The sequence below is a fragment of the Varanus komodoensis genome, unplaced genomic scaffold (assembly GCF_004798865.1).
Source record: "Varanus komodoensis strain SLA01 unplaced genomic scaffold, ASM479886v1 scaffold5, whole genome shotgun sequence".
Taxonomy (NCBI): Eukaryota; Metazoa; Chordata; class Lepidosauria; order Squamata; family Varanidae; genus Varanus; species Varanus komodoensis.
The window spans coordinates 39,775,540-39,801,657 of record NW_025336087.1 but is presented as its reverse complement, the minus strand read 5'-3'; the positions used below and the strand labels follow the sequence as shown (position 1 = coordinate 39,801,657).

Sequence of the window (26,118 nt, the reverse complement as noted above, 5' to 3'; positions counted from 1 at the left end):
TCTCTCTCTCTCTCTCTCTCTCTCTCTCTCTCTCTCTCTCTCTCTCTGGTACAAAACTGTGTCATCATGGTCTTTGGTGACTGGTATGCAGTACTGAAACACAAGGCATTGTCACAAAGACAGAAAGATTTGTTCTATGCCTGTTCTTTCATCAAAGAAATAAGGAAGTCAGTCTCAGATGTTAATACTCCACTCATGTTTTAACTTAATACTTGAAGGTCAGTGCCTGAGGCAAAGTCAGACTGAACATGTTAGCAAGTGTAGATGGATGTACTAGTTCAGCTAGGATTTTCTCCCTTGACCATTTCTCTGTAATGACAGGAATGTCACAATCCTTTACAGACATCCTGACAACCTAACACACCCCTGAGATTAGGCTGTGAGCATTTCGGCGTAGAATGCTGATGTCTAGATTTTTTAATGTATTCTAACCGCTAAACAAAACTTGCCGCAAAGCCACAACTGCAAGAGCTGGTTCCGGCACTCATAATGGGCTGCACGCAAGCTGAAATCCAGTCAACCTCAAGCAGGGTTTGGTCGAAAGCAATACACGGCCATGTTGTACATTGTGCTTATACACTGCTGGGTTGCGCCAGCCAAAGTTATTGCCCCTATGCTGGAGATCACTTATGCTACCTCTTCGTATTTTGGGTTAGTTGTATTTTTAAATAGAATATGGCTCTGTATTTCCCCCCAGTATTTAGGTACAGAATACAAATTATAGCTTAATGTTAACATGTATTTTTTTAAGGTAAAAACTGAACCGTATCGCTGTGCTTCTAATAAAAAATCAACACTGATTTATTTAAGGAACCATGGGTAGAATTAGCTAATCATAAGCATCAAAGTGGTTACACTGGTCTTTGCGGAAAACATTCCAAAGCACAAAACAGTTCTATTTGGATGAAGACAGGGCTGTCGTCTGACACAGCCAAGCCCTGTCCATGCTCACTTTCCTCCACCCACCTGGGTCAGCAAACTTCACAGAAAACTATTTTTTCACAGAATAGCAACACTAAAAACACTGAATGAACCATCCTGCATCAACAAGTCATATTTCCAGATTTGAAAGGTATTAGAAAATCATTTTCTGCATCAAAACAGGGAAGCAACATGGTGCCATGTCAGCAATTAGATGTGAACGAGCCCAGTAGATGGCCATCAATATTGGATAGTAGCTGAATATGCTGATATTAGTACAAATAGAAGTGTAATATCTTACCAGAGCCAAATCCAGCAACACCTTTTTCCAAGAGGAATGACTCAGAATTTAGCTGCCTTACCTACCAAATGGATAACTATCTGATGATTATTACTGCAAGCAGGAGGTCCTGATCTGGACTGGGACTGCAGTTGGGGGGTTAAAAACCCCCCCGTCTCCCCACACTAGGGACATGATACAGATGAGGACACTACACTTACCTCATGTTGTACCTGCTAGCTGTGTCTTTAAAGAAACGTGTGCTCTGGTCCATCGTTAATGCTTGGCTGATTGTCTTGGGTACTTCTCTAACAGTTCCAAGATCCCCTCAATTTCCTAGAACCAGCTATACCACAGCCTTCCCCAGCCAGGTGCCTCCAGATGGGCTGGACTAGAAGTCCTATAAACTCCGAACTAGTGGTTTTGCTGGCTAGGGATGGAGAAGGTTGTAATCCAATACATTTGGAAGGCACCAAGTTGAGGGCAGCTGGTATGCTTAAAGTATGTCATTGTCTAAGGAACAACTGCTGCAGCAAACCAGTTATGAACAGTCAGGTCTGTCACTTAGCACATCAAGAGCTGGGCAAAGGAAAAAAACTCAAGCGTTGAAGTAGTGTGCCAGGACAAATTAGCTAAGGACCTATGTAACACAAATAATCTAAAAATATGTATTTGGAAATACATACGATAGTAAAGTCACATTTGAAGCATGGGTAACATATGTTGCAAATTTATTATGCATTAGGAAGCTTATTAACTTAAAAACCAAACTGCATAGTACAAAAGGTTTGATATCTTTGCTTAAGGCGGAACAAGTTTCAAAATATATATATATATATATATATTTAATTTTTGTTCAGTCATTACACAATCCTTTATAAAAGCTGTATATCTGGTCAACACCCTCATTACACTTATAAATACAAGATTTACACAGTACCTCATCTGCAAAAAAAGTAAAACTTCTTACAAATATCTACATATATTCAATACATATAAAACATTCATAAGAGTATTTTAGATTTTTGTGTGATGGTCCATTTCCACTGCTGCAAAATACATAGAAATCTGTGTAATTTCATAAAATGCCTCTAAAAATTACAGCATGATACTCTGTAGAAACTAAACCATCTTGAACACCTCTTTTGGAAAAGCATGTCATACCTGTAATCCATGAGATTCTTCAGAGATTGAGAATGATATGAAGCTAAATACAGTTGATAACACACACACACACACACACACTAAGTAGCAGTTAAGGCAGGAGTGAAATTAACAGGGTCGGAGTGCTTCATATGGCAGGTAAAAAGTGACAGATGATGCAATAAATACACACAAGTCAATGTAAATTGCCTCAGTGTCCGGTTAATTAGTCTCTATGTCAGAACTGGCCATCTTGGTAATGCTAAGCAGTTCAGTGAGCACCACTAATGCCTTCCATCTACACAGAATAGCTTTGCCCACTTTGGGTTCCAGCTGGAGCTCTTTTTAGACAAGTCTAAAGTTTAGAGTCCTTGGGAATGAGAGGTGAAGCTTGCAAATAACTGCTATTTCGGTGGCTGAAGTTCTTCCACGACATGTCATCTATAAGTAGTTACGCAATACTCATTTTATCAGATAGCATATTAGTAGGAGAAGTAAAGTAGCATATGAAGGAGGGATTTTTGTAATTACTTTTATCCATCAGTAGCTTTTACTCACATACAGCATTTTCCCAAAAAAGCTACCAGGAAGTATTTACCCAATGAAAGTGCATAATGGAAAAGCTTAACCATTTAGTACTTTGGCCAGGGCTGTGGTTATCTCACAGTGAATTTGGGTACTCAGTGTTCAATTGTGTTTGAAAGTATTTTCTAATATACTGTATTCCAAATTCTCAGTTCAATATTGGGCTTGAGAGCATTTGCACCGATACATAAAAATAACTACTTCAGAGTGTTATACAAAAAACACATTAAGTGGTTGAAATCTGCCCGAATGGGACACCAGTGGCTACCTGTACAGTACACCTTGGGTGAGTGAAATGTGCAAAGCTTCTGATAGATCAAAAGCTCACTCCAGTTAAATCCTGCTCTGGATTCAGAGCTCAGTGCATGAGTTTTGCTTGCTTGCAGTCTATAGTAGCATTAGAAAATTCTAGCTCTCATACGCTGCTGTCTTGCAACAGTGGCTCAATGTCCTCATCGCTGCCTCTGTCTGGGTTGTTGCTCTGGTTACTGCTGATGCTGTTGCTGTGCTTTCTGGTACTGCTGGCTTTACTGTGCTCAGGGATGAATAAGGCAACTAGAAAAGCTAGAAGGACTGCACATGCACCGAACAGGAAAGGTGGGCCAGGTATAATTGCACTCTGCAGAGAAAAAGAAAGGATGAACTGCTATAGATAAATGACTGTAGAATGAAATATAAACAACAAGCCTATGCAAAGCTGTACCCACAACTAGACAGAGATGTTGTGAGTGCACTTCTAGTCACACTATTTAACTGAAAATCCAATCGAGCTAATTTTGACTGGCCCTAATAACCAGTGATACCCAGCAACCTGAATTCTGCTTCTGACAAAGAGGCCTCATCTCTAGTTTCATTCTGCACGGAGGCAGGACTGTTCCTGACTGCCTTCAGAACTCATCACACAACAGTGCATCACCTTTGTAGTGCTAGAGGCCACGTGCTGGGATGAAGAACACCCTGCTCAGGGAGACAGCAGAAAGGAGCAGGAGCAATATGGAATGGCTGTCTGGAATACAGAACCATGTCCCTACATCTTTGCTTGCTCAGCTGCAGGAAACATCAGGATATACTTCAGCTCCACTGCTGCCCTTGGTGGACTGAGAGAACTGGGACTGTTTCCTGGGACAACTGGAATGGGCTGCATTCCCCCAAACCTGAGGCCCCTGGGGGAACTGGGGGTTAGAAAAGAGGCTGTTTGGCATAATGGTGTGGAGGGTGAAGAGAAACATTTATGGGAGCAAGGGAAACAGCTTCTATGTTTTATAGATATTTTGGAAAAGGGCATGAAAGAAGACAGATGGTGAGAAATAGCAACTCCCTTTCCTGTGATCTCAGAGTATAACGAACAGCTTCAAGAAAGGGTGAGTTGTGCATTATTAATTCAATAGATATTATCAGCAAATATTTGTTAAATCCTAAGAACATGTTAACAACATATTAACATTTTAAATTACATCAATGGGCATAAGAAGGATAAATATGAATTATAGGCTACGCCAGGAATAATTATTTATATCCCACTCTTCTACAAAATATTTTCAGAATGGCCATACTAAGAGGAGACTTACTCAAGCCAGATCAAGTCTCAGAGCCTAAAAGGATAAAGCCCATGTCAGCCTGGATGAACACAGTATGAAGCCTGAGATACTTGTAAAACATTTTACCCAGGAGAGTCTTTATGGCAGGCTTTGGCAGCCTATTTGACACAAACTGTAAATTATTAAATACACAAGACTATAAACAGAAGCGCTGACTCAACCATAAATGTGTGGACATTCTGACAACTCCATTATAAAGCACCTCCAGCACACTGGCGAAGAGGAGACTGCATAAAAATAAATAGATGCGCTGTGGTGGCAAGGAGGGACAATGAATCACCTATTTATGACAAACACACATGGCTAAATAATCATTCAGTCTCGGTATTGTCCTTCCCCAAAGCTTTCACTCTCAGAATTCTTAAAGAAAGCGGACACTATCTCAAGTAGTATTTTTTTCATGAGCCTGAATGCAATCTCAGGTAGTTCCATGAGCCAGCAAACTAGAAGTAGCTCTTGGAAGTGTGAAAAGCATGTCCGTGTAAATAACGTTTCAGATTTGCCCACAGAGAACAGAAAAGAAAGGAGGCAAAGATGAAGACTCCCCACGACGAAGAACTGTTAGTAAGCAAGACTGTCTGAACAAAATGCAAGATGGGGGAGGAGTCACACAATTTGACTTCATGTCCTTAAGTGTATTCTTTAAGAAGGTATTGCATGTTTTTTAAAACGAGTTTCTAAAATAAATCCAAAATTCTCAGCCCAATGTACCTAGGTTTGCTCAACTGGTCTTATCAGGTCAGGTTTCAGAACTGAAAGCCAGGCTGTCACAAAATAAGATGCAAAAGAGCAGGAAATCAAGATATACTGCTAACAACAACTTTCTGATGCATAAAGTCAGAGCAACAGTGGCAGCAAGTTACATCCTGAATGTTTTCTGATTGCAGATTCATTGCATATTTTACATTTTGCATAGGCACAAGAGGTAGAAAAGGCCATCTTGTATGATGACATCATACTTCAATATACAGCAAGGCATGGAGATTTTGATTAAGGAATTTGCCAGAAAATGCTTTGATCGAGAGCTATTAAAAACCACTCTACCAATTAAGATTAATGGTCAGTTACCTCATCACTTGGATCCTGCATAGCCTTTTTATCCTGAACAGGAGCCAACTCGTTAAGCTTCACATGGAACAGAAAGAAGATAAAGCCATACAGAGCAGGACCAAGACCATTGCACAGACCTCTGATTCCAGTTATTATCCCCTGGACGACCCCTGCAGAAGAGTAAGTTAAGAGTGAAGGTGAAATCATTTTAAAATTATGATGCAAGAAGGCTAAAGACTACAGTTTAATGACTTTGAAGCTAACATGCAATTACCAGGCTGACCTTATTTCCTGCTGATCAAGTACTAATGAATACTCTTCAAGGATTAGCTTGACTGCAAAATAAGGCTGCAGACAAGTAATACAGTACATAGGTAGTAGAAATCTCCGTGTTTGGAAGTTTCAAAGTAACTGAATTAGAGTATTAATTTAAATGCAAGAAGACAGCTCTAATCCATATGCTTTTGCACTTGCAAAAGTTTTGTCACCACTAGGTGGCATTAGCTTCCACTTTCTGACTTCCAAAGATACTTAATTACAACAAGACTACTTATTACAGTAAGACTTACATCTTGACATTTTTCTGCTGTTGTTTACGCACTTAGGGTGCAATCCTAAGCTCACCGCCATCTCTACATGTGAGTCTCTGCACCCTGTGAAGCAGACTTGTGTCCTATGCATGGAATGAGGTCTGGAGGTGGTCTCTGCCACCACTACATATTTTATCTACATGGTCATTCTCAGCCAACTAGAAGAAAGCATGTGGGGGGACTGTGGTGCTGGATAGGTTTAAGTCCTTAGCCCCAGCCTCCTTCCCTCCCTGACTCCCAATACACCCATTGTTGGCCTCACTGAGGCCTACCAGTAATCCTGGAGTAGTAGCCAGCACATTTATTTATTTATTTATTTAAAACATTTCTATGCTGCCCCCATCGCAACAAAGCCTCGGGGCGGCTCACAAAAAATACAGAAAAACATACATAAACAATAACAATATAATAATTTAAAAGAAAAAAAAACATTTAAAACCCCCGGTTCATTCTCGGCTAATTTTAAAATCCTAATAAATACAATAATTTAGCAATTAAAATAAGTTTTAAATAAAAACTTAAATTCTATCTATCCCAGCTGCAACAGGAGGTGCAGAGAGGGCTTGGCCTTGGACCTGGGACTCTGCCAACCCTGTGGCCCCACTATTGATGTCAGAAGGACATAGAACCTCACCTTTACCCACACAAAAAATTTTAAAAGTGATTTCTCTTATCAATTTCACTCCCATTCTATGCTGTGCAGAAAAAATTGTCATCTCCTTAACAAAAAAGGAACAGATCCAGTAAAATTTATACATCCTATTCAGACAGTCTCTCTCATATGCACCCAGAGACACAAAGAAGGAGAGAGAGAGCACCTAGAGCTGGGAAGATTCTTTGCTCATAAACTTGCAGACCCTATGAGATTAAACTTGCTAGATTTGATTTTGGTAGCTTTCCTCTTTTCTGTGCTTCTGTTCTCCCCAACCCCCAAAATCATCTTTTAATACCCAATACTTTTAGAAACAGAGAGATCCAAATAGTCTGCCCACAGCGTAACATAAAACACTTTGAGAGAAAAATAATCTGTGCCACAACCAATATTTCATGAAAATGCTGAAGTCCAAGTACTACTACAGCTGGTTACAGATTTATACATTTGTGTTAAACCAAGAAAAATTGGATGGAAGGAAAGGAAAGTAGGTAGGTCTGCAAAACAGGTCAGCATACAAAGAGATGCCTACGCATCTACAGCAGGGATACAGAAGATACAACCCATGAGCTCAACTAACACCAAGGTACTTTAGGAGCAGCCCACAGTTTCTGCTTCAGTCTTGGCCCTGGCTGTGGTCCAGGGCTTCCCAAGAAATTAGCCTCAAGGGACTATATCCCTCATGGTTGTTTTTTTTTTTTTTTTTAATTCCCTGTCCTGGGGTAGAGAATCAACATTTCTGAAAGATCCATAGTATGCACAACTTACGTCCCATTAAGTATACAGAGATATTTTGGGTGTGGAGTGTGATACAAATCTTTTGAATATATGTATATATATAAATAGAAAAATCCATCTGTGCAATTGTATAGAAACAGTTTCTGCATTCACCCTGTTGGTCTGAGTCTGCATTTCGTGACACCAGAGCACTGATTGCTGGAAATGTAATACTTGACATGGCTGCTACAGCTCCTGCTGCCCACATCATCCTAAGAGCAAGATACAAAATAATGTCATTACATTATTTGCAAAGAAGAAGCTACACAGAAGGGCAGCTTTTCAGGTGTTAATGTCTCTTGTTGGTAGCATTACATTTAGAGCCAGGCTACATATTACAGTTGCCCCACAGCTGGCCTCCCCAGGCAAAGTGTCCCACCCCAGCAAATGAAGGGTTATAAGAACTTGTCACATAAAACTGGATCACTAGTCAGCAAGTTTTTCCACTCCACCAGTGCCAGCCAGTAACATCAGGCAGGGAAATCTGACAGGCAGTTGCCCCATTTCAACAAGTAAATATTGGTAAATGTTACAGCTGAGGAGCAGAATAGAAACCACAGCAACACTGATGCCGCCCATAGTAGCTTACAGTCTGGCTCTTAAACCCTTCCCACCATATAGAGTTGAAAATATTAGCACATAAATTCCATATAGCAAATGAGCTTTAAAATGAAAGATAAAATACCAAGTACAGAACTATTTTTGTTTGATAGCAAGTGCTAAATTTTTAACCATTTGGGAAGGCAAAACAGGGCAGTGGTTTTGTTTTCTCTTTAAGTAAAAGATCAGAGTCTAATCCTACTAGTATGAGAACCCTTGCACAATCCACCTCCTCCCAAAAAGAAAGAAGAGTAGAGACAAAGTGAACTAGCAGGTCAATTAGAAACTAGTGCAAAAACTGAAATAATCAAAAGAGCTAATAGTTTGTAGGATAGCCTTCCCTGACATGGAAAGCTCCAGATGTCTTAGAGTACAACTCCCATCAGGCCCAGCCAGAATGACCTATATTCAGGTATTACAGAAGTTACCACAAACATCTGGAAGGAACCATGTGGGACCCATTATTGGTTCACAAGTCCTATGGCAGGTTGTATCAGAACCAACAACACCATGAAAAGTGAAAGAAATAAGACACAGAACCCCAGATGTAAGTTTGACCTAAAGTTCAAGACTACAGATCTATAGCATTCTGAAGAGTTATAAAACATATGAAGATTTATTAATACAAAAAATCTATTTCACCTTTTAAGCCATGTCAGGCTCCAAGAGTAAGGGCACTATACTTACCAAGGCTGAGAACCAAAACCATACCAGGCCAGCTGGAACATCTGAAAACCAAGGCCAAGGAGAACTGTGTTTTTGTTTCCTATGGACCTCATGAGGATACTGAGAAAGACAGTCTACAAAAATAGAAAATGAATTATGTTGTTAAAGGCTTGGGGTGTTAAACACTTTTTAGTTTAAACTAAATGAATCTGTGCAATGTGAAAGAGATGCACAACACAAAGTACAAAACCTTTCCAATTAATTACAGTATTTGTATAGCATGTTTCTTACTTCACATGTTTTTTCTCAGTAATCTTGAAACAAGTCTATCAGTTACAACAGTATTATCAGTGGGAATAAAGGCCACACCACAAGGAATTCCTTAATTCTGCTACAGTTAAGGCACAATTTAAACTGGGAACTTTTTCCTCAAAAATGCATGCTCTTAACTTTTATGCTAGTTTTTCCAACAAGAATTAAGAAAATACATTTCAACATCCTTCCCCTCTAGCACTCCTATTGATTCCTTTTGCAACTCATTTAGAGGACCCTCAGCTCTGTACATTCAATGTTAGCCATGGAAAAACTCTTTAAGTCTCCCTTTAGAACAAACAGGCACCAAGTCCTCTGGCAGCTTTCAGTCAACGTAGAAAGCCACAATGCCAAGACAGTCATTTGGGAGAAGAATATTCAATCTATAGACTCAAAGAAAGGAAAGGAGTCCAGCCTCCTGTTGATGCAGGAAATCTGCCAAAACCTAAGAACAAACCAACTTTTCTCAACCTGAGTCCTCCAGATGCTTGTGTCATCAACTCCCATCAGTCCCAGCACACACAACTTCTGATTATTGGCCCATAGGAATTAAGGGAGAATGGCTTTTTAGGATGGTGGCTTTGGCACAGTTCTCCATTTTTAACTGCTATGCCTAAAATACTTCTACAAGTTACGGGGTTATGTTAAATGTGGCTCTTCCAAACTATTCTGATTACTAGAAATGGGGTGTGAGACACACTGTTCTTAAATATTATGCAGTGTTCTTGTATATAAGCAGCCTTAAATTCCTCTTTAGGAGGAAGTAAGATGAGAGGTTAATTTTTAAAATAAAGATTGCATTTTGCAAAACCCTCGTTCCACCACAGTTGTATTTTATGCGGCACACAAAAATGTGTGTTATGCACACTTAATCTTCAAAGCATGTGATTCACTACTTGTATGTGAATACTTGTCCATCTTCTGGCTGCTCATTAAAATCTACATTTCTGAAATACTATGCTCACCTGAGCAACTATTGAAAGAATCCCAATGACAGCGATGAATGCCGCAATGGTAGCATACTCAAATTTTATCACCTGTAGACAAAACAAAACACAGAAGCAATGTATATGGACAGTTTAAAAGCAACTGTTTCTTTTTGACTTCCAAAACGAAAATAAGATTTAAAGGACAGAATTATACAAGCCAGAAAAAAATGGTGTTCGTAAGACCAAATCTGGAAGACTAGAAGGTCAAAAGTGATTTCAGTGGTGGCTATCACTACAAATATTAAGATCTGTAAAAGAAAGGCTTCAATCAAGGTCGAGCACAAAAAGTAACAGGACAAACCTATGGTCCCTGGCAGAGCATCTCTCGGGCCACAGGTCAGAGGCAGAGCTCCAATCTTGGAGATCTAACCATGGACCCACCCTTTCCGCTTTCACAGAGTGATATGTGCCCCTCATCTCTCGGAGAAAAAGGAAGGGAGGAATACTGGTGATGTGTGCTGAAGGTGCAGTTCTAGCAAGGGAAGCTCTGGATCAGAAGGTTCCAAAGTTCTCTCGGCCCCTAACAATGCCCCAAACATCAAGAAGCATTTGTATCAGCTCTAGAATCAAATGGAGGAAGGATGGTCAATATACCTCCTCCTTTCCCTCTGTCTTAGTGGCAGAACTTCATTAAAACTTCAAGAAAGACACGAAGATAGGATTGCACCTTAAGTCAACTTTTGGTCAAAGAAATGCATGACAGTTCATGATCAGTAAGAAAGATTGTATTTAGTGTAAATTAAATTCCTGTGCAGGAGATAAAAGGAAACAGCAGCACAAATCTAATGGGGCTCTTTTCTATGAGCACTGCTGCCATGCCATGCCTTTTCCTTCATCGTTACCAATGTACATTTGGGAGTATGTGTATGTACATAGACATAAGCTGTCAGGAACCCCTGTGTACATGACTGCAGCCGGAACAAAAACCTCAAGGAAAATATACATTACCTCAGGCAATTAGACTTTGATTAGCATATGTTCTTTTTTTTTTTTTTCTTTTCTAATGCCACTGCACTGGCTACTCCCCTGTATCCTGGTACAAGGTACTGGAGATATACCAGTGGTTGCTCCTTAAACTTATTTTTAGTTTGCAACAAACCTTATTTCCACGTAAGCATCTCAAGATGTTTTGTATACCCCCCACCCCTTGGGCATCTCTTTACCATTTACTATAGTCCGGAATGTGTTTTATGCCAAGTTTGGTTTCTACTTTGGACTAGGACTTCTTATCTTCTCTACTGCTCTGAAACTACAGAGCAGAAGGGCAGACCACACTGGTTTCTGTCACCAGACAGCAGACCAAGTTCCACTAGGAGGCTGCACCTCTGCCTATAAGAAAGATTAGTCTGGTCTCATCCATCAGCCAGAACAGGAGCTGCAGAACAGTTGCTTCCCTATTCTCTGCCAAACTTCCTAACTAGAAACTGATGCCAGAATTTGTTTTCTTTTTCTCCTCCCTCCCAGTCCTTTTTCTTTTTGTATCATGTCTTTTAGGTCACAAGTCTGAGTACAGGGACAGTCTTATCACTGAACTTCATAAGCCTAGCCACAATCACCCACACTCTGGTAACCTCTCAACTGGACTACTGTAACGTGCTCTATGCGGGGCTGTCCTTGAAGATGGCCTGGAAACCTCAACAGGTACACAACAGGGTGGTGTGACTGTTGGTGCAAACAAGTTCGCACAACCATGTTTGCACACCCATGTTACTCCAATACTGATCATCTACATTGGTTGCCAATGGAGCTCTGGGCCCAATTTAAGGTGCTTCTTTCCACATATAAAGCCCTAAATGGCTTGGAACTAGGATATCTGAGGGATTGTCTGCTCCCATATGTAACCTACCCAAAACCTAAGGTCAGAAAGAGGCAAGGAGGATGGCAAACACAAAAAGGGCCTTCTCAGTGGTGTTGCGCCCCACCTATGAAATAGCCTCCCAAGAGCAGGGTGCCTGGCAGCTTCATTACCATCTTTTTGGTGCCAGGTGAAAACAACTTTATTTTGCGGATATTTTAACAGGTGATTTTATTCTCCATAATTTTAAAGGTATTCAGTTTTTATATATTCTTACTGTTTTAACTTATATTGTTTTAACTCATCAGCCCATAACTCCCACCTGTATAGTGTCACTGTATATTCCTGTTCTACTGTTGTTACTGTAGTGCTATGTTTTTACTCTGTTTGCATTGTTATAAATTGTTCTGCTGTAATCCACTTAGAGAGTCCGATGGGACTAGCAATGCACAATATAAGTTTAATGAATAAACAAACACATAAGCAAACTGGCATGGGAGCTTTTTACAGCTGAAAAGCAGGATAAAACTGGTTCAGATAATAACCCTAACACAGAACTTGAGTTCTAGACTTAAAGCATATCTCACAATTGTGCTGTTGTTGCTATCTCGGTCCCCAACTTAGTTATATGTATTGCCATCACATCTGATTTGCTTCATATTATTTTTACATATGGATCAATGCCATGATCTCAGTTCAAATCCAAGGTAGACCATTCAACATCACAGTAGTCCAAGTCTATGCCCCAACCACTGGTGCTGAAGAGGCTGAAGTTTACCAGTTCTATACACTAAGGCCTACAACAACTTCTAGAATTAACACCAAAAATTGATGTCCTTATCATCATGGGGGATTGGAATGCTAAAGTAGGAAGCCAAAAGATAACCGGAATAACAGGCAAGCTTGGCCTTAGTGTATAAAATGAAGCAGGGCACAGGCTGGTAGAATTTTGTCAAGAGGATACGATTGTCATAGCAAACACTCCTTTCCAACAACCCAAGAGACAACTCTACACATGGACATCACCAGACAGTCAACACAGAAATCAGACTGACTATGTGCTCTGCAGCCAAAGATGGAGAAGTTCTATACAGTCAGTAAAAACTAAACTGGGAGCTGACTGTGGCTCAGATCATGAGCGTCTTGTTGTAAAATTTAGGCTTAAATTGAAGAAAGTAGGGAAAAGCACTAGGCCACTCAGGTATGACCTAAATCATTTCCCTGATGGATATACAGTAGAGGTGACAAATAGATTTAAGGAATTAGATCTGATAGACAGAGTAACTGAAGAACTATGGATGGAGGTTTGCAACATTGTACAAGAGGTAGCAACTAAAACCATCCCAAAGAAAAAGAAATGCAAGAAAGCAAAATGGCTGTCTGAGAAAGTTTTACAAATAGCTGAGGAAAGAAGGGAAGCAAAAGGCAAGGGAGAAAGAGAAAGATACACCCAATTGAATGCAGAATTGCAGAAAACAGCTAGAAGAGATAAGAATGCTTTCTTAAATGAACACTGCAAAGAAATAGAAGAAAACAATAGAATAGGGAAGACCAGTTATCTCTTCAAGAAAATTGGAGATATGAAGGGAACATTTCATGCAAAGATGGGCATGATAAAGGAATGGCAGGGACCTAACAGAGGCAGAAGAGATTAAGAAGAGGTTGCAACATTACACAGAAGAACTTTACAAGAAAGAGCTTAACATCCCTGATAACCACGATGGGGTGGTCACTGATCTCGAGCCAGACATCCTGGAATGTGAAGTCAAATGGGCCTTAGGAAGTCTGAGCAACAACAAAGCTAGTGGAGGTGACAGTATTCCAGCTGAGCTATTCAAAATCCTAAAAGACGATGCAGTAAAAGTGCTACACTCAATATGCCAGCAAATTTGGAAAACTCAACAGTGGCCACAGGATTGGAAAAGGTCAGTTTACATTCCAATTCCAAAGGAGGACAATGCCAAAGAATGTTCAAAGTACCGCACCACTGCACTCATTTTGCATGCTAGCAAAGTTATGCTCAAAATCCTACAAGCTAGGCTCCAGCAGTATGTGGACCGAGAACCACCAGAAGTACACGCAGGATTTCGAAGAGGGAGAGGAACTAGAGATCAAATTGCCAACAGATGCTGGATCATGGAGAAAGCTAGGGAGCTCCAGAAAAACATCTACTTCTGCTTCATTGTCTATGCTAAAGCCTTTGATTGTGTGGATCACATCAAATTGTGGTAAGTTCTTAAAGAGATGGGAGTACCTGACCATCTTATTTGTCTCTTGAGAAACCTATATGAGGGTCAAGAAGCAACAGTGAGAACTGGACAAGGAACTACTGATTGGTACAAAATTGAGAAAGGAGTTTGGCAAGGCTGTATACTGTCGCCCTGTTTATTTACCTTATATGCAGAGCACATCATGAGAAAGGCAGGGCTAGATGAATCACAAGTTGGAATTAAGATTGCTGGGAGAAATATCAGCAACCTCAGATATGCAAATGATACCACTCTCATGGCAGAAAGTGAAAAGGAACTAAAGAGCCTCTTGATGCGGGTGAAGGAGGAGAACGTAAAAGTTGGCTTGAAATTCAACATTAAGAAACCTAAGATCATGGCATCCAGTCCTATCACTTCCTGGCAAATAGATGGGGAAGAAATGGAGGTAGTGACAGATTTTATTTTCCTGGGCTCCAAGATCACCGCAGACGGGGGCTGCAGCCAAGAAATTAAAAGACGCTTTCTCCTTGGGAGGAAAGCTATGGCAAATCTAGGCAGCATGCTAAAAAGCAGAGACATCACCCTGCCAACAAAAGTGCGTATAGTCAAGGCTATGGTTTTCCCAGTTGCAATGTATGGCTGTGAAAGTTGGACCATAAGGAAGGCTGAGTGCCAAAGGATTGAGGCCTTTGAATTGTGGTGCTGGAGGAGACTCCTGTGAGTCCCCTGGACAGCAAGGAGATCAAATCAATGAGAAGGAAGAACTCACTGGAGTAGAGTCTAATGCTGGGAACAATAGATGGCAAAAGAAGGGGATGGCAAAAAATGAGGTGGCTAGATGGAGTCACTGAAGCAGTCGGCGTGAGCTTAAGTGGACTCCGGGGGATGGTGGGAGACAGGAAGGCCTGGAGGAATGTTGTCCATGGGGTTGCAATGGGTCAGACACCACTTTGCGACTAACAACAACAACAATGCCAAGAGAAGCAAGAAAGAGATTTTGACAAGTCAATCTGTCCATCTGGCTGTGCTGCCCATCAAGAACATACCAAATGTACCAACATACAAACTGGAAACTTTAATATCCTCTGGTACCTTTATTTTTGCCTAACAATAATGAGAATTTGTTCCTGGCATGCTCTCTTACAAAATGCATGAATATGCCAGTTCAAAGATAGCTGTGAGTGCTTTCAAGCTGTGGAGGGAAATCCACAAAGGCTTGGATCCTAACATTTTTCTCTGTGGATTGATGAAGTGTTGAATTCCTTCCAGGGGTGCATCTGTGAGGCAAATTTTAAAAATCAAGATCTAAGCCATACTGCTTTAAAGCTGAAAAACTGTACTGTGCTTTCAGAATAAAAACAGTGGAACGTGTTATGGGTCAAAGTTGCCTATGGCTACACCCAGAGAGATTTTTCAGACACAACAAAACGTTGCAGAGGCCCAACAATGAGACATTTTCTTCTGAACAGCAGCTCTAGATGATGAACTAGAAACCCACGTCTGAACCTCCTGAGTTTTCAAAAACAGTTTTCCCTATGGCATCTGTGGGTAGCAGAAGCAAAGGTTGCTGCTAAAGGAAGAAAGAGGCTGGCTACAAACATACAATTAGTCCTGTAGTCTGAATTCTGACCACTGTGCTCTTTTGAAAAGTTAGTGTTTGTATCAATGACTGGATCAGATTAAATTCCATACCACCCTAATTCTAAAAATTTCTTGAAATTCTCTGATCGAATGGCTACATACTATGTACAACTCCAGTACTTTAAAGCTTTATTTGTGCCCTAGGCATATTAGCAACTTACCAGAAATAATGTGGAAGAAGTTAGAAAAATAATTCCCAAATTACTAGAAATTACTTACCTGTCTCAAGTACAGGAAAAAGCTAGAATACTGGCCAGCTTCAGGCAGGTATGAAAGAAAGACAGTGATGCAGGTCAGCAAAATCGTAGAATCCTTTCCAACTCTTTTCAATGACTATCAAAAGATTGAAGAAAAATAAAATGAACCCGAGTATCAGAAAAAGTGCAGTCGGTTTGGACCAAATTATTGCTTTAGATGCATTAATCAGAAAATATTCTACTTATAGTGTGTCCCAAACAAGTAGGAATAAGGGGTCTTCCAGAATTATTTCTGTCATTTGTGAGATTCCCAGGTTTCTAGAAGCAGCTTTTTAATGGAAACCAAGAAGTGGACTAAAATGGACCCTTTGCCTAATTCGTCAAGGTACTTCTGCTCCCGCGGTGGCCTCATTCTCCTCCTGAAAGCCCCTATAAGAACTACTAAGTAACAAAGGCCTCACAGCTCCCAGTCGGTGAAACTGGGCCACAGCAACCAGCACTGACAATGTTGTCAATGTCTTTGCAGCTGGAGTTGCTAGCATGATTTGAATTGCTTAGGAAAGTTAGGTCAGGAGAATTATCCCCACAGAGCATACACAGAAGAGGGCTTGATGGCCCATTTTGTCCAGTAAGCTCCCCTTCTTCATAAGGCACACTGGCTTGTCTACACAATAGTCTCCTATCCCTGGCTGCCTGAGTTAATACTAAAATAAGAAAGAGATACTAAGTCATGCAAAAACCTCTGAGATTTTATGGTTATTTGAAATGTGTCATCATGACCTTACTAGTCAAAGGATTTACCTACTAATCAAAGGATACGGTAATAAATTCTTTGATTGTCAGGGTCTTGGTTAGTAAGGACCCTGCTAACCAAATCTGAACAAACAGTGATGATTCCACGGAGACTGATGCTGGTTTAATGAACCCCTTTTTATGGATATATTGTTGTCTGTCACAAGTCAGAGTGTTTTTTTTAGGCACTGGACAGTTTTCAAAGAACCACTTTAGGCAAAACTGAGGATATTTTGTCAATGCACGCACAAAACCTCTACTGAAAATACCTGTTCATGCATTGTCCACCAACAAACAAAAAACTGAAAAGAAGAACACAAATAATAACTTACTATTCAGTCTTCTGATTTTAGTCCTTTTCGGGATGGGGTTGCACTTCCCCTAAAGGACAGGGTGTGCAGTTTGGGAGTGCTCCTTGACCAAGAGCTGTCCCTGGAGTCTCAGGTGGTGGTAGTGGGAAGGAGCGCTTTCCTTCAGCTTTGGCTGATGCATCAACTACGTCCTTACCTGGATGAGAAGTGCCTAGCAATGGTGACCCATGCTCTGTTAACTTCATGTTTGGACTATTGTAATGTGCTTTACATAGGACCACCCTTGAAGACGGTCCAGATACTTCAATTGGTTCAGAATAGAGCTGCCAGGATATTAACAGTATGAACATATAATGCCGGTCCTTTACTATCTACACTGGCTACCAACTGAAGTCTAGACCCAATTTAAGGTGTTGGTGATGACCTATAAAGCCCTAAATGGCTTAAGGTCTTGGTTATCTGAAGGAGCATCTCCTTCCCTATGTGCCTTCCCACCCCTTAAGATTTGGCGCACAGGTCCTTCTTTGGGAGCCCTCCTAAAGAGATTAGGAGGGTGGCTACCCAGAGAAGGAGCTTCTCGGCGGTGGCACCCTGGTTATAGAATGCATTCCCCAGAGAGGTTCGCCTGGCGCCGACTCTGTATTCTTTTCAGCACCAGGCTAAATTGCTCACTATTTTAAGGCTGATTAGGTTTTAATGTGGGGTTGGGGGGGAGGGTTCTAGACTTATTGGCTGCTGTACTTTATTTTATTCCGTTTTATTGTAGACTGTCCCAAGACTGTAGTAGTCAGATGGTATATCAAAGCTTCAAACAAACAAACAAACAAACAAACAAACAACTTACTGCAAAAGGATCTGCTTGTTCCCATGATATAAGGGCTCCCCAAGAAGGTGGTCTCATTTTTTCTGGTAAAGATTCTGGTACTGCCAGTAGAATGAAACAGATATCGACCACGGCCACCACCGTAGCAACTAAGACCACCAAGTTATCACCATATAAACTAGACAGGTGTGCTCCTATGGCCGGACTAATTACCAAGCTTGCTGCAAATGTGGCAGATACCTAAACATGGAAAAAGACATCTCATTTAAATTGTTTCACTAGGAGACACCATAACTACAATAAAGAGGTGGAGAGAAGACATTTCAAGAATTAAACAAAAAGTAATCATTCATGGATTTGGGACTTAGATTGCTTTATGCTCGTATGCTGCAACAGCTCTAAACTTCCTCTCATCTAGACTACCCAACAGCTGCCTTAAGAACAGCACAGTGGTGGCCAAACTGTTACTTTACTGTAGGATATAAATTATGCATTTGTTGGTTTGCGTATTTTTTTAAAAAAACTTCAGTTATAATAGGGCTTCACGCTGCAACCCCAACTCCTCAATTCATTGTGAGTTCAGTGAAAAGCTTGCTGTAAATGTGTAAGTTTTAACATACATAATTCCAGCAGCCCTACATAACCAGAATGAAACATTTCTAACACACACACCTTGACAGTATCACTATTCTAACTTTGCAATCATTTATTAAAGTCAACAGCAAATGTGTTTATATTATTCTCTGAACAGTGAAGCACTAACGATGATAATTTGGCAGTAACATTTGATACACCTCTCTCAGATTCAGCTGCCTGCCAAGACATGATACTTCCCAATCTTTAGCATTTCTAAAATTCTCCCTACTGGCACTCTTCATCATTCTTAAACTGGACCATTGCAATATCCATTCTGACTTTTCAGCTGTTTTAACACTTTTCTTTTGTTCATAACTCTGCTACCTGCCTCATTTAGTGACCACATAGTTTCAATCACACAGTCCTCCTTTCTGTTCTTTATACTGGATTTATCTTTCATTTCACATTTACTATGAACTCCTTGCCTTTAATTGCTTGTACTCTTTAAGCTCAGTCTTATCTTTTCTCATTATCTCTATGCCTCAGTCTTTGTTGTCAAGACTAGAAATTCTATTCTTATTCTCCGACTTCATCCCTTCCCCCTGGCTGCACTATCCTATTATGACTCATGATAACCCACAGGAACACCCTGCTGAAAATATGGATCAAATTACATTTAGACCAAAAGCCCAAGTTGTGAATTTGAGGACTAGGAGAATCGTGTGACAAATTAGAGAATATTGGCTGCAACACTAGAAGGCCTATACGATACTACTACTACATCTTATATAGTATTACTGAAGTTCTTTTGGTTACAGATACTTAACTCAAAGACAATACCAGCCAAGAAAACAATGGACAGACAAGCTGGGTTTTCTACAGTTTGCCACTTTGCCTAAGCATTGTCTATGGCAACAGAAACATGAAAGCTGCTAAAGGACTGCACTTTATTTTAGCTGAGTTTCGCTACACAGTCTGTGCGAGGTAAGTCCTTCAGGCACTCTGTCCTGAACGACACTAATGGGGATTAGGAGGAGGAGAAAAAGAGACATGCATTTGGCTCTTTGGTTCAACTTTATCCACTAAACACAGCTCCTCTAGACAATTAATGATGAAGGAATGGCTGGGTTCTCAGAGAAACCTGAGAACCTGGATGTACTAACCTCTTCACTTAAAAATAGAGAAGTATTCATGCTAGAGAAGGTGTCCGTGCAACAGGGAGTGAATAACCCTTTTTTGAAGACTGAACTTTCTCCAAAACATCATAAGACCATAAGAAAAGCCATGCTGGATCAAACCAAAGGTCCCTATAATTGCACACTCTGTATACATGGTGGAAAACCAGTTGCCCACAGGATCTCTTGAGCAGGATGGGTGCAAGACCTCTTCTGCCCAAGCTCCTCAGCAATTGGTGTATGCAGGTAGGCCACCTCTGGTAAAAGAGGTAGCATACAGCTGGCAAGTCCAACAGCCACTGAGAGTCTCCATCCTCATGAGTATGTCCAATCCCTTTTTAAAGCTAACCAGATTGGAGGCCATCACCACTTACTTGTCAATGAATTCCATAGTTTAACTATATGCTGTGTGGTAGTACTTCCTTTTACGCATCTTAAACCTCCCACCAATCAAGTTCAAGGGATGACCTGAGTTTCAAGACTTATGGGAGAGGGGGAAAAGACTCTCTACTTCCTCCACACCATGCATAATACAGACCTCTATCATGTCTCCTTTTACTTGTCTTTTTTCTAAGCTGAACAGTCTTCGTTGTTATTTTTGCTGCCCTTCTCTGTAGGTGTTCCAACTCAATAATGCCTGTGTTCAGGTAAAATGACCACAACTGAGCACAATATTCAAAGTGAGGTTGCACCAAAGGGAAGTCAGATTTTGCCAGTTCTATTTTCTATTTCATTCCTGATTATGCCTAGCATGCAGTTTGCTTTCCTCACAGCAGCTGAGCACTGGGCTGAGAATTTCATCAAGTTTTCCATTACTAACCCTTTCTTGCTTAGTCAGCGCCAGTTCAGATCCCAGCAGCAAATACTTCAAGTTGGGATATTTTGCCCCAACATGCATTACTTGCATCCATGAATTTATCAGCCAAATATATGGCAACAGCACAGCTTTTTCTAAAGAAACCCTTGTATCTTACAGGCCTCAATGTGAAGTTTTCTTATACAAGTCTACCTCCCTCACCACAATCTCAGTGCTTTAACACTTCATCAATATGTTTTTAGCAAGGTGTTTTTCAGACAGTTAAGTACTCTACTTTGCAGAGGTTGCCATGGTGCTTATGCAGTAATGAAGCAACAAGGGAAATGACTTTCTAGAACTTTAGCGAACTGAAAGCACAGTACTGTGTCTTGGCAATTAAGTCTGCCTCAAAAAGTAACATAATATTGTTCAGTGGAGCCATCTTTGATTAAGCACTAGACATCCAGACATGACACAGCCTCCTACTACTAGCAACCTTCTGAATGCTTTTCTTCAGTGACCCAGGATGGAAGAGAAGAGGAAGGAAAAGAAAATTCTTTCATAGACTCAGGAAGGAGCTTCTAAAGAGCTATTTGTACTAGTAGTTGCTGTTGTTTTCTAGAAAGACAGACAGACCCAGCTAGCCAGCCATTACTTGCACTCTGGAAACATTTTTTTAATTCTGTGGCTTCCATTTCTAGAACCCAGTTCCTACACATTTCTGATTATCATAAAGGCAAATTCAGTTCCTCATCATCACACCCGCAGTTTACCTGCCAGATATATACAGAACAAGGAAAGTTGATAAGAGTAAGTTATCATGACAAACTGTGAAAAATTGCCTGTTATTCTAACTTTTATTCAAAGGAGGAGATATGGAAGGTGGCAATCATAAACTTTTAATTAGACGGTATGAAGACGAATGCAAGTACCAATTCTAGATACAAATATCCATATTAATCCTTTATAGACCCTGCTCATTAGTGGCGCAGTAAAAGAGGCCTTTCATAAAAAGTATTTGCTTCAGGGGCTCAGACTGGAGCATCCAAGAGTGGGGAAACTATGCTAGAATAAATTTCACTACATGGCTCAATTTCAGGCAACTATTCTAATCCCATTTGCAGATATTTTGCAATTCCATTGTCAAAGGCATTCAGATGTGCTCTCTGTCATAAACAACTTAGCCAAACCCTCAGTCACCATCTTACTTTTTGGGATGAACAGGGGGAAATCTCTTATGTCACTTTTAGGGTAAAGGCTTTACTAAAAGTACTAGAAGAATTTCACACACGTGCGCGAAAACCAGGAGACGTAGGGGGATCAGATTCAACTTGCTGGTCCTCTTAAAGCTGAGGGCCCAGAGGAAACTATAGTGGCAGCCACTGTGCTGCCATGTCTGGCCTAGCATGCAACTTTCATGCTTTCTCTTTGCCTAGAAGGCAAATCATCCTCAGGCAAGAGAGAGGCAGACTGATGCACATGTTGGACATGACTGAAATCAATACTGGCTATCCTAGGCATGTTGAAAACCAATAGGAGTCCATGCTTAGCTAAATCAGGGTGGGGAATCCTCAAATCCAATTCAAGCTGGCCCTATGCCAGGACATAAAGAGATACGCGCCAATAGTGAGGTGAACAACCCACAGCATTTATCCCACCATTTTCACACACAGACCCAATTCTCACACATACTCACCCTATTCACTTGGACACACACCCTTCCCAGAATTGCATCCCACCCTACTCCACCCCCTGCAGGTGGTTCATGTAGACTGACTGAGGAAGGGAACATGTTCATCCCCACTGTGATTTAAACCTCTCCACCAAGCCACATCATGATGGTGATAGAACTTTGGCTGGGGAGCCCAAAGGACCTGATCCAGCTCCTAACTGATCTGCCTTTGCCTGAGACAAGGGATCAGTCCTCAGTCAGGGAAGCGGAAAGGCAGGTGAAGCCCAGTGAGGCAGTGCCTCAAGGGCCACTCATTCAGGCTGTGGTTCAGTCAAGAACATGGAAGGGCTGGGGCATCAGGAAGCAGCAGGAGCTTTGCCAGAGCCTTGATGGACAACATCTATCACCTCAGAGGCCTATGCAACCCATGGACTGGAGGTTCCACTTCTACAGGATCTACTCATGGAATAGCTTCTAAGCACACTATACTTTACAAATGAATTTCTTGTCTAGGGCCAAGTGCTACCTAGACCAAGTTAAAAGTTTGTTATTGCTCATGACTGCATATACCTCTAACCTATTTCAGCCAGCATGTGCAGTGTGAAATAGTCTCAAAATCTCAAAAGACGCACAGAAAGTACTGGACACTTCCAGGTTCACCATCTGCAAAAGATTAAACCAGCAGCACCTGCCAACACTGCTGTTGGTGAGAAAGGGGCAATTCAGGGAGACAAGAGCTAGAGTAATCTCTGGATAGAAATACCAATGGGGATATAGCCTAAGATAGTTTGGTATCCCAGGGCCTTCAACATTCATGGAGGAATCAGAATACAAAAGGCCAAGTTCAATAAAGAAGCCTATCTAGCACATGTTGAATTAACTAGCTGTCCTGCCTTTCTACGCTACCAAGTTGAAAGAAGAAATTGGCCATTACTAAGAAACCAGACTCCTACTCTGCCTTGCCTTTAAAATCAGTAAGCTAATCCAGTCCCATATCAGAAGACAAGCCATCCCACACCTGACACAGATAAGTGTCCCACTTCCTATTGTGTAGGTTCAGGCTTTTTGACAGGAATTAAGAAACCTAAGCTTCTGTTCCTTTACTGGGTCACTTTTTCTTGAGGTTGTTATGGATGCAAGGAGAGTGGTCCTCTTCAACACAAAGTCAACTGAACATGCCTCACTCAAACACAGCTAAACTGAGTGAAATTCATACTTACCATTTAAAAAAAAAATGTGAAATTGCCAATGAATCCTGTTCATGCTAATGTGAGAACATAGCTATACAACTGAAAATGTGGGTCAAGAAATTGTCTTACCAATCCATATGCAGTGCTTCTCTCATGTTCTTGTGTTATGTCAGCTACATAAGCAAATATCACAGAAAATGTAACAGCAAAAATCCCAGACACAGAAATCATAGCGAAATACCACCTGAAAAATTAAGAGACATTTGTGTAATGAAGCTTTTGATCATGTAAAACTGTAAGAAAGCATCAACTTAGCTACTTTATCACCTTTAATTAAGCATTCCATTTTGAACATCCAAATTAAAAGAACTGAGCTGACATACTTGGACACAGCAGCAGTAATTAAATCCAGCCTTGAAATAAATCACTTTCTTCTAGTCAATTATCTTTTCCTAGGAGGCATTATTCTAGTTTCTTTAGAACACCAAAAACCCCTACTGTCATTTGTGCCACTTACCATGGACTTATCTTCATTAAAGGAATCGGGACACAAGTGAAGAAAACTGTAACAAGTAGGAAAGACTTTCGTCCCCAAACATCGGACAGAGCACCTATCAGTGGAGCACTCATGAATGATAAAAAACCCTAAGGAGGAAATAGAAGTGAGGTTAATGCATTTTGTTCACTCTTATATTTACCACACCTTCCCCCAACTTGGTACCCTCCAAATGTATGGGGCTTCATTTCACATAAGTCCCAGCTAGCATGTCCAATGGTCAGGAATGCTACGGGTTGTAGTCCAAAGCACCTGAAGGACACCAGGCTGGGAAAATTCAGTAATGCAGTAACAACCACATACATTTTGAAAGCACCAGCTGATAAAGCACAATGTATAAAAGCCAAAGAAACAGACTGGAAAAAGGGTCAGACATGTTTAAAAACTTATTTACATGCTCATGCAGTAGGCCAGGTAGCCACATTGTACAAATACTGGATTAGTTACTTTAAAATTTGACCATACTCTTGAATAATGACTAAGACTATTTCCTTGGCAGTAGCAAAGGCAAAACTGCTAAACAAAGTCACAGTTCACTGCATTAGAAGTATCCAATTCAAAAGAACAAGGAAGGAGAATGCTATGCTATGCTATGTTTTGCTTATGCTATGTTATGCTATGCTATTTTTTTTACCAGCCCAAAGACCAAACCTCATTTTAGAAAAACTCTTGGGGATCACATTCCAGTCATGGATAGAGTCAAATCCAAGGGAGTATACACCAGTACATTCTGACTTAAAGCTCATAGAGCCACTAACTAGGCTTTGGGAGAGGAACAGGGGAAAACCTGGCAAGAGCCAGAAGCCTCAAACGCTCTGCAGATGGGGCAAAGGAGAAGGGGCCAGCCGAGAAATAGTGGCAGATCTCTCAGGGAGGCCAGATTTACCCTGTAAGCCTGAGGCTCAAGACCACTGCAACTGAATGAAGACTGTGATGCTTCTCAACTGGAATTTTTCAGCATCAGAATAGGAAATGGTCACAATAGCTACACACTGCTATATCCACAAAGTCAAATTCATTCTGTTCAAGAAATTAGTCTAACCGAAAAATATGGACTGATGGAACTTGAGATGGGAACTATCCTAACCTCCCTCTAATTTGGAAATGATTAATCAAAAATTAAGAAGTACTGGATACTCAAATGTATCTCTTCCCCCCAGGATTGGTAATATGTTTTGCACTGCCAGTCTTATTTATACCACAGCCAAAACATGTTTCCAGGACAGGTTATAAAGCTTTAAAATAACATACATAATTAAAATATACACTCAGAACCAAAATGTGCAACATGCAAATTGACTAACACATACTAATGTCATTAACTGTGTTAGTCTACTTGCATGCTGGATATTTTGACTTAATAGCTTTTTTGCACGTCATGCTAAGTCACCCTCTCAATGTTATGCAGGGCTGGTTGTTCACACAACAACTCCACATTGCACTGGATAGCCAAATCAGACTCTCTGTGACTTGTTCTTCTCCTTCCCCTTCAGTCTTCCAGCTGGTATCTACTGTCCTTTATGCCAGGCCCTAACTTTTCTCCCCCGACCACAATGATCACTATCCCTTTCTGGTCACTACCATTTTAAAATGTATTTTTGTGGTTCCAAAACTGTGCAGTTGGGGACTTTAAAAAAAAAATCTAGCCCCGGAAAATGTGCAACCATGTTAAGGCATTTATTCATTAGCCTTTTGCAAGCGTTCACTCAGGCTGCCCAGTATGTATAGTCTAATTTTATCAACGCCAGTGTATATTTCAACTGTCAAAGCCAGTGAAGTAGGTAAGGTACCTACAAGGCCAGACTGCATATAGTCTAATTCGCACATGGTTGTGAGGGACCAATTATCTAGCCATCAATGGAAAAGGGCTAGGTGAAAAAGCAGTGAAAGTAGGCACACCAAAAGAAGTGGCAGCAGTCCCATCCATTTAGCAATGTAATCCTCTCAGGTTTAGCTGACATTTTCAGGTTTAACTGACAGTTCTCTCTATGCTCAATCATGTCAGCATTTCCTCAAATCTCCAGTGGATCCTCAAAGAAAAGATACCAAGTTTTCATCACTCATTTTCAGAGCACTTACTACCAAGACACCCTGGTAGTTCTAATATATATATATATAATATATATATATAATATATATAATATATATATATATATATTATATATATATTATATATATTATATATATTATATATTATATATATATATATATATATATATAT

The 26,118-nt window shown here is 40.6% G+C and overlaps 1 protein-coding gene across 3 annotated transcripts in view; it reads right to left on the bottom strand.

The window, feature by feature from the left end:
- Positions 1 to 1,910: 1,910 nt before the first annotated feature.
- LOC123031338 (hippocampus abundant transcript-like protein 1) overlaps positions 1,911 to 26,118 on the bottom strand; it is a 42,541-nt gene continuing 18,333 nt past the window's right edge. The window contains exons 4-14 of one of the 3 annotated variants that reach the window (XM_044446192.1): positions 23,859 to 23,986; positions 23,471 to 23,585; positions 17,954 to 18,172; positions 17,068 to 17,100; positions 16,029 to 16,142; positions 10,140 to 10,211; positions 8,884 to 8,996; positions 7,711 to 7,808; positions 5,596 to 5,747; positions 4,498 to 4,521; positions 3,500 to 3,548 (exon numbers count right to left, since the gene is read on the bottom strand). In XM_044446192.1, the coding sequence (XP_044302127.1) occupies positions 4,498 to 4,521; positions 5,596 to 5,747; positions 7,711 to 7,808; positions 8,884 to 8,996; positions 10,140 to 10,211; positions 16,029 to 16,142; positions 17,068 to 17,100; positions 17,954 to 18,172; positions 23,471 to 23,585; positions 23,859 to 23,986 (1,068 nt within the window). In that variant the 3' untranslated portion in view covers positions 3,500 to 3,548. Of the gene's footprint in view, positions 3,549 to 4,497; positions 4,522 to 5,595; positions 5,748 to 7,710; positions 7,809 to 8,883; positions 8,997 to 10,139; positions 10,212 to 16,028; positions 16,143 to 17,067; positions 17,101 to 17,953; positions 18,173 to 23,470; positions 23,586 to 23,858; positions 23,987 to 26,118 lie in introns of all 3 variants that reach the window. The other 2 variants (XM_044446189.1, XM_044446190.1) reach the window with 2 other exon arrangements.